Source organism: Plectropomus leopardus, chromosome 11, assembly GCF_026936395.1.
Source record: "Plectropomus leopardus strain MGB_pleo_1.0 chromosome 11, ASM2693639v1, whole genome shotgun sequence".
In the NCBI taxonomy this organism is placed as follows: Eukaryota; Metazoa; Chordata; class Actinopteri; order Perciformes; family Serranidae; genus Plectropomus; species Plectropomus leopardus.
In genome coordinates, this window is record NC_142186.1 from 24852188 (window position 1) to 24861335 (window position 9148).

The window sequence follows — 9148 nt, forward strand, 5'->3', positions numbered from 1 at the left end:
CTGATAGTGACTGTAATTACTCTTTAAAACATTTAATATAATCTGTTAATGGCAGGGTATTTACTGGCATCCGACTCTTAAATGTAATGCTTTTGAAGACCTTTTAAAGATTTTTTTTAACCAAATTTATGACTTGTGTTTGGACAAATTATATTTTTCTTATTCAAGCATTGCAGGTAAGTATCAAGGTAAGTAGTATATGTATAGTATATATAGTATATATAAGTGGTCCCCAGCAGAGGTAGGTTTTATGTAGGGAAAAGGTTTCTTAAGCGAGTTAGGTAAATCAACATTTTGCCAGTGGTGGACTGTAAGTATTTCCTCAAGTACTGTGCTTAAGTACAAATTTGAGGTACTTATACTTTACTTGAGTCTGTTCTTTTCATGCCTCCTTATACTTCTACTTCACTAGAATTCAGAGGGAAATATTTTACTTTTTACTTCACTACATTTATCTGAAAGCTTTAGTAACTAGTTCCTTTGGATTTTTGCATTACAAACATGAGAAGAGAAAAAATATGATGTTTTGTTAGAACTCAAACTATAATAGTTTATAGTAGAGCTGAAACGCTTAGTCAATTAATCAATTTGCAGATTAAATAAGATTAAATTAGTACTTTTAAAAAATATATATATCTATTACATTTTTCATAAACAACACAAAGAAAAATATCAAAACAGCTCAGACATGACATGACTAAAAGTATGAGTAGCTAAAAGTAATATAATAAAATTGAAAACAGTGGGTATTATATCCATTCAATTTGCAACTATTTTGATTACTATAAAAGTTGTTTTCTAATTTATTTTGAATACTAATTATTTAAATTTTTGATGCAGGACTTTCTCTTGTTACCGAGTATTTTCACAGTTTGGCATTAGTACTTTTACTTATGTAAAGGATCTGAATACTTCCTCCACCACTGCATTTTGCCAACAGGTACAGACTTAAAAGACCACATTGCATTCAGTGTTAGGGTTAAAGATTTGTAACAAAAGAGCTTGTCTCATTATGACAAAAAGTAATTAAATAAAATTTTAAAAAATGTGGCAACCACAAATCCAAATTGAAGACTATTTAAAGACTTTTAAGGCCTAATAATTTTGACGTTTTAAGACTTTTTAAGGACCCGCTGATGCCCTTTATAATTCAAAGGAGGGGGAGAGAGCAGATTGACTAACTTGTGGGATTTCTTGCTGTTGACTCCATCAGGTCCCTCTCCGCAGTCGTAGGCCTGGATGGTGAAGCTGTGCTCCCGCTGGCTCTCGCAGTCCAGAGGTTCCTTGGACCGTACCAGGCCCTCGCCAGTGGAGCGGTCCAGAACCACAGCCTCAAACTGTACTGAGCCTGAACCCGAGGGGCCATTGTGAACCCGGAAGCCACAGATTTCGCCTAGGAGAGGGAGGGAGGGAAAAAAAACCTCATAATTTTAGAAAAAAGCAATAAAATAAATATATAGAATTATAGACACTATAAGTCAAATTTCTAATAGAAATCTAATAAATTGTCTGAAATATGCATTATAATAATATTTTATTATCTTTAATCACTGTCTAACTTGGAGAAAGCATTGATTTTTTTTCCTCTAAATTGATTGTCACTCTGACTTTAACCTGCCTCAGAGGCAAAACCTGCTCACAGCTTAAACACAATGCTGCAGCTTTAACTCTCACAAATATGATCTTATAACCCCAAAAATACCCTCTGTGCACTGGCCTCCAGAGAGATTCATTAAAGATTTTACTCATTACTTCTAAAGCACTCTAGGACAAGCTTAGTGTGCCCTTATGCACCTGCACAAAACTCTGCAGTCTGGACTCAAAACTAAAGGAGGATTTGTATTTCTTATTAGTGCCCCTAAACCTTGGACCAGCCTTTTTCTTAAAGGTACACTAAGCAGGAATTGTCGGTGTTATTTTATTTTATTATTTTATGGCACTGTCGCTGTGATTTTCATAGCTTCCTCTTGGATGCGTGCTGCAAAGACAGGATCTCTGCAGGTAAAAATTCTGCCTCATAGGTGATCATAAGGTCATAAGTGATGATTGAGAGGGATTACGTCTGCATGAGTCAATAAATTGTTTATGCTGCAAAATATGTCTTTCAAGTTCATTTTGTTACCTCGGTAATTCCTTTAGGTCTCTACTAAAAACTCAATTTTCATTTTTAAGTAGGCTTTCTGTGCCCTGTTACTTATTATTGTCCCAATCATTGGTGTCACATTAATGATTTCTGTGAAGCAGTTCATATTTCATAATAAAATGAACGAGCAAAGTTTATTGTTATCATTACTTCTTGTTGTTATCATATATCAATTTTTCCCTTTCTGATTCTAATTCCTGAATTAGAAATATTGGCTGATACTGAGTCGTGATCCAATACCATTGACTTAAAAAAAAAGTAAAAATAACAGAGGTATACTACTAATCCTGTATGGATGAAAGTCTTCGGTGAAAGTGCTTTTAAAGTTTTTGCTCCGTCATCTTGATGTCAGCTGCAGTGTCACCTTCAACTAGACTCTATTATAAACCTGGAAGATTTTAAAAATAGGAATAAGGACCTTTTGAACACTGAATGCACGTGTCTGGCTACTGAGCGCGACTTCTGGCTGTTTTAAGTTTGTTGCTTAAGTTGTTTTTTTTTTGTTTGTTTCAACTTTTGCTGTTGGGTTTTTAGTCTGTTTTTTTTCTTTTATGTGAAATTCTTCATGCTGCTGTCTTCACCAGGACCCGTAAAAAAAGAGATTTTGAATCTCAATGGGAATATTCCTGGTCAAGGATAAAATAAAAAATAAATACATATATGATAATGTGAAATGATTTCTATTATTGTTGTATGTTATGATTTAAATTAAAGTCTTTGTAAAACATGTACAAATACATTTAGAGAATGACTGAAAATTTCTTTTAGTGTCTAGTTTGACATTTTGCAAACAACTAACGTTACACTATTTACCCGAATCAGTTCTTCAGCGCCCTAAAACTATAGATGCCAAGTCGTCTACACAGCAAGTTGTGATGCGTAGACGACTGTTTTAAAGCGGTGAAGAATTGATTCTCTCTAAAACTGCCACTTTATCTGGGTGTTAAACTACTTTAAAGTTAATCAATAATTACTTGGTATTGGATAGGCGCACAGACTTGTGTGTATACCAATACTTGATCGAGCATTTTAGGTAATATATAAAGTTTTTTTTCGTAACATATAACCAGAATTTCAATCAGTGAATCAGCCCTTAGTTCAGTCTAAATGTCTTCAACCTAAGTGGTCGTACTGTATTGATAAGACAAACGAATAAAAAATGAGCTACCATGAAAAAAGCAAATGATGATGTATAAAATACGTATTATTATTAAACTAATTGTGACAATTTATTTTTATACTCGGAGGATTTAAAGTCTAGCACCGAGACTTTTTCAGAATATATTAAATGGCTAATATGTAACATTTTTGGCGATTCAGTTGCATCAACCGGTGGAGACTGCAGATTAAAACCAGCTGAAACTTCTCCTGGTTAGAATTCCTTGCGTGTTTATTATTCAGGAGGTTTTTACCGGGAGCCAATTTATCCGCAGAGGTGTCTTCTTCTCCAAAACAAACAGATCCAATGATTTAAATCAGTAAGTGGGCTGCTAAATGTGGTGACCAACATGGGAACGCAAATGGCCTTGTCCAGAGCCAGTGTCTGGTTTGTCTATTCTGGGCTACTGTAAAAAACATTATGGTGCAACATTCAGTCTCTGCAGACAACGACCTGCTCCCTATGTAGATATAAATGGCTCACTAAGTAACAAAAACAAAAGATTCTTATTTTCAGGTGATTTTACACTAAAGAAAACATACTTATTATATTGTATTCAATTTTTGAAAATAGATCCCCCTAAATTCTACACACTGGACCTTTAGGAGAGCAGAGAGATACCTGTATCTGGAGGATTTCTTTAAGTGGCGCTTTATCATTATAAGAATAAAATAAACTAGATTGTAGCTGAGACTCAGAGTAAAACCATTTAATATAGGGGCTGATCCTTCCTGGTGGACCTAAGTTGAAGGTAGGCAGGGTTTCTTGCTCAAACAGCTAATTTTCTTTTCAGTCTCGACACAAGCAAAATAAATATCAGGGAGCGCTGGAGTAATTTTAGTGGACCTGTTATAATTTAACTGAACACGGTTATTTCCAGGAGTGCAAACACGATAACGTTATTTCATCGGGCTGCAGAGTCAGGAGTGCTGCTGCTCCAGCAATGAAGGGTTGAATTACACTATGATGGGCTAAAAATAGTGGGCTCTGTGACTGAATACATTGCTTTTAATATTCAGACTGCTCTATTGGGAAATATGGCTGGAAATGGCAGCTGCATGATAGCTCCAAACTTCTCTCAGTGAAAATCAGCACTCTGGTTGCTATTAAAGCCCAAGCAAGGCCTGGCGAGATAATTTTCAATTTGGCCTGGTGATGTGATTTTCAATTTGGCTGTGCGAGCACTTGATTTGACCTATTTTTCACTGCAGCCAGTTCTGTGGATGTTCAGGCAAATTTGTGGAAAAAGTTCAAATGTTTTGGGGTATTTTTTTCTTTGCCAGCTCTCTCATCCTATACTCTCCCATGTGGTTGTTGTTACCAGCGTAGTGTAGCGGAGCATCTTTGTCCAGGGCAAAGAGAGGGGGGTTGAGCAGCACGGTGTTGTCGTTCTCCATGACAATCCCCTGGTACTCTGTCTCGATCCATGGCTTGTGCTTATTGGCTGAACGGCACAGAGAAGAGAGCGGAGAGGCTTTGGGTTAAATGGAGCAATTAGAAGGAACCAACGTGTCTATTTTTAACACTCCATTATAGGGTGAGGACATGGTGAGCATGAGTGGAAAAATACACAATGTATATGTGACCACAAGGACAGTTTAATCACATTGACTCCCTCACAGACTTCCCCGCTTTCTACCTCTTTCTCCTCCGTTTGTTCACATCAAGTGCCTCTCCTTCCTGGTTGGCAGCATAATTAAAGCCAGTCAGATCTCACCTTATCACACACACAGAGCTATATTGCTCATATCAATCAGCCAAACCGGCCTGCCACAGGCGGCGCACAATAATGCGCTGAAAAAAAAAAAAAGAAAAAAAAAAACACAGCCGAGTCCAAATCTAATGCCCGGGGTTTACTGTGAATTTAACCTTTAATTGCGAATTAATTATTCATCCTTGTGCTGAATGTTCTGTGCCGAGTGATCAAAGGGCAAGTTAATGAGCCAGAAGGATGACGATTTTACACCCCAGCAAAGAGCAAAAAACAGAAAGCCTCAGAGTGCCTCCCCTCTGTTGTCCTCAATCGCTTTCAACGTCAAGGCTGCAGAGTTTGAAAATCAGACAGAGGAATAAGACTTGTGTTTAGCAAGTGCTTTGTTGTCCTCACAGTGAATTTTCCAGAAAATCTGCCTGGAACTAATTGTGCCAATTCGTCTGTGAGAGGAGGAAAATGCTGCTGGTTTTGAATCTGATCAAACTTTTTTCTCTTCAAAGTCAGGGCCAAAAATCGCTTGAAATTGTTCGATTATAGAGCCTGCGTGATATTTTATTTTGATACCTCACTGCAGAATATAAAATGCGTTTTTCTCAGTGGTTGAATAAGTTCAATTACTCAAGCACAAATACTACAACTTGAAACGTACTTTATCTGGGTCTTTACAATTGATGCTACTTTGTACCTCTACTGCACTGCATTTCAGAGGGAAATACTGCACTTTTTTACTGACATTTAATTGGCATATGCTGCTTTTATAGTCTGTTAAATTAGCTCTACAGAATAATACTCGGAAAAAAGCCACTCTGGCTGTCTTATGTTTAAGTAGGGTTGCAGAGATTTTCACAGTATGATAGCTGTCTCAGAAAATATTGTGGCATCACGGTATTATTATTATTATTATTATTATTAGTTACATCGACCCTTAAAGGAATGAAACCATAAGGTTTTTTGTTCAATTTTAGAAATATTTTATTATTTGAACTGAAACTTGAAACCATTTTTAATTCAAGTATTTTTAACAGTCTCCCTGTGAAACTAATGGAAATAAAGGTTAGATTCCCCGTCCAGGTGTGTATTTCAAGACTTGAAATGAGTATTTTTTCATTAAGGTTCTGTTACTTTTACAGCTGAAATGATTGGGTGATAAATCAAGCCAGCTGACAGACAAAAATAATCTGCGACTATTTTGATAACTGAGTAATCGTTTAAGTGAAAATAACCAGCATTCTCTCAGTTTTCTGCTTTGTTTTCTCAGTTTTTGTACTATCGGTCGCACAAAATGAGCAATTTCAAGACAACAGCTGGCCTCTAAAAAACTGTAACGGCTATTTTCACAGTATTTCTTGACTTCTTACAGACCAAATGCTTAATCAAAATCTACAGCTTGATCATTGATGTCAACAATTGTTAGTCGCAGCTTTAGCTACTTTTACTTGAGTTAAAGATCTCATCACCTATTCCAACTCATCTTTTTGAATGAAACACAGTTTTAATTGAACAAAAATGCTTAACTGTTGTCCAAACACAAGCAGCAGAACACAAAAGTCTAAAATTGCCAAAGATTGTGATTTAAATAAGAAAATGTTTCATGACAGATCATGTAAAGGGTATACGTCTGACCAAGCCTGCAGTACTGTGTGTTTCAGTGCTAGTGTTTAAGTACTCAATTTCAGACCTAATCAAAGATATTTATCCTCTCCTCTCAAGGTCTAGCCTGACACCGTCTCCTCCTCCTCCTCTATTTCCACAGTCCTCTGCCATGTCTCTTTTTTGGTCATTTATCTCCCGCCCTCCGTCCCCTCAGTTGATCTCCTCCCTCCCTCCCCTCCTCTGCTATATAGCATTAATCTGAGCATCAGGCCTGTGGATTACATTCGGGATTACAGATTGAAAGGCATCCCGTTCCATCTCTCTCTGTCTCTGCTGGCACTCTTCCTCGCTCTGTCACTCTATCGCCCCACGACGCTCACCCACCCCTCCTCGTCTCCCTCACACATATATATGTACACACAAAAACGCTCCGGTAGCTTGCGCTTTTTTCCTTTTTCCCTCGTGACACCTGATCTCACGTACCACCTCTCTCCTCCACCACCACCTCCTCCTCCCTCCTTATCAGCCTGCGTCTTTTCGGCCACGTCCTCTCCTGTCACAGCTCCTTCTCCTCTGTCTCTACTAACATTTCCCTCTCGTCTCTCTCTCTCTCGCTTTCTCTTCAGTGTATCTCTGATCTCTCCTTCAATCTCCTCGCCCTCCCTGCATCACTCTCCTCCACCACCTCCTTCTCTGACATTCTCCCTCCACGCTGTCTGTTTCATTCGCCTTCCCCCCAGCACGATAATCATTGGAACAATGATGTTGAATCAGAGTCATGGTTACTACCCAGGATGATAAATCTGCTACAGAGGAGGAAACAAATTTATCATCTTCTCAGAGTCACAGCACTGATGAAAATGGGCACATGCACACTGGGTCACGAAACACAAAATGCACCAACATGTATGTTTCTGTAATGGGATATCAAATGAATGCACTCATGAGGGAGTCGTCAGGAGCATTTCAGGGCAAAATCAAAACCGTGGCCCCTGCCCACCGCGAGCACCTTGACAGGTCTGCGTGCTCCCATGACGACCATCATCTCAACACTTCACAATTAACAGTCAATATGATGAGGAACTGACCTTTGTTGCCATATGCAACCGAAGTCAAGCAAAGGAGGAAGAAGGAGAGAAAATTCATTCTGTCCATCTGAGGGAGGAAACGAAAGGTGGGGGGGGGTAACAGGGTGGGGTGAGGAAAAAGGGGGAAGGAGGGGAGGGAATAAAGTACATGCATCAACAACTGATCAGCACAGGAAGAGACAGGTAAAGTAACAAGACAGAGCGAGATCAGGCCTATCAGATGCAAGTGTCATGTGTGTAACCTTTAGAGGCCTTAAGAGCCGCATGATGAACTCAATCTGCATATTGACTGAACATGAATAAACCAATAATTGTGCATTTTTTGCCTAAAATCAGCACTTGCAGTTATGTAGAACAGCCTATGGAGCATGCACATACTTGGTCGTGAGTGCTGTATGTATGCAAGTGTGGTTTTGCATGTGGCCGTGTGGGTGTTTTCCCATGTTTTAATTGTGGTTTTCATAAAAATGCATTTGCAGTGTTGTGGCCACAACAGAAAAATTAGTCCTTGGTGGGGTTTTCATGCTCTCATTGACATAACAAGCTACGTTTTTGCAATGCTGCAGTCCTTCATAGCCTACAGGACAACATATATTGTAGATTCCATTTTTTTTAAAAAAGGAAGAAATATAAAGCAGAAGACGTATGTTGACAGTTTGTCCAGGCTACATCCACAACCAGAGAATCATGCTATGCGACAATAATCAGCCGATTTACATTACAGCCTGGTATTGACACACATTGCCAGCTCGGGCTGCCTCATAGCCATGTTGAGAGCTCACACCAGAGCCGGGAGAGGAAAAAATGTCGCAGAAATGAAGGTTAGCATTTGAAACAAGATTTGACATTACCGTGGTGAGTCGCGGTGATGCTCCTGGTTGGTACCCAGCCTCTACGCTCGCAGCATCCGCCTCTCACGCCCCTGCTGCCGCTCGGCTCGGCGATCCCCCCGCAGCAGGCTGCAAACAGACCTCCAGGTAGAGGAGAGGACACAGAGAAGAAGAAATGATAAGGTGTGTGCGTGCGTGAATTTCGGCCTGACGTTAGACTCGGTGATGAGGTGTGAGGAAGATTAAGATGCCCTTGTTTTTTCGGCTTTACGGAGGAGAAAAAAACGGTGGGAATATTACGCTGGCGTCCCCTCCCTCTCGGCGTTTCTTAACCCGCCCACACTGCGTCCTTCTCGCTCTCTCTCTCTCTCTCTGGCCCTCACCAGCATCACCACCAGCAGCTCTGACCCAGACTGCTGTTCTGGCTGTTTTTTGCTGTTAAACGCATATTCACACTGACTCAGACCTCAACAGGGCAATTCATCTCAACACGTTTGTGCTCTGCTTCAACAGTGACACACTTGGACCCTCCCTTTTGTTAAAATAAAATAAAGTAAAATAATTCCCTTATTTCTCTCTGCTCCAGCTTCCCACCTCCAGACTGCAAAATGACGTCATATC

General features: G+C 39.4%; 1 protein-coding gene across 2 annotated transcripts in view; it reads right to left on the minus strand.

Annotated features, from left to right (window-relative positions):
- clstn3 (calsyntenin 3) overlaps positions 1-8908 on the minus strand; it is a 33922-nt gene extending 25014 nt beyond the window's left edge. The window contains exons 1-4 of one of the 2 annotated variants that reach the window (XM_088084380.1): positions 8549-8908; positions 7698-7764; positions 4624-4746; positions 1183-1393 (exon numbers count right to left, since the gene is read on the minus strand). In XM_088084380.1, coding sequence (XP_087940506.1) covers positions 1183-1393; positions 4624-4746; positions 7698-7764 — 401 coding nt within the window. In that variant the 5' untranslated portion in view covers positions 8549-8908. The remainder of the gene's footprint in view (positions 1-1182; positions 1394-4623; positions 4747-7697; positions 7765-8548) is intronic. The other variant, XM_042489315.2, reaches the window with a different exon arrangement.
- Positions 8909-9148: the final 240 nt, after the last annotated feature.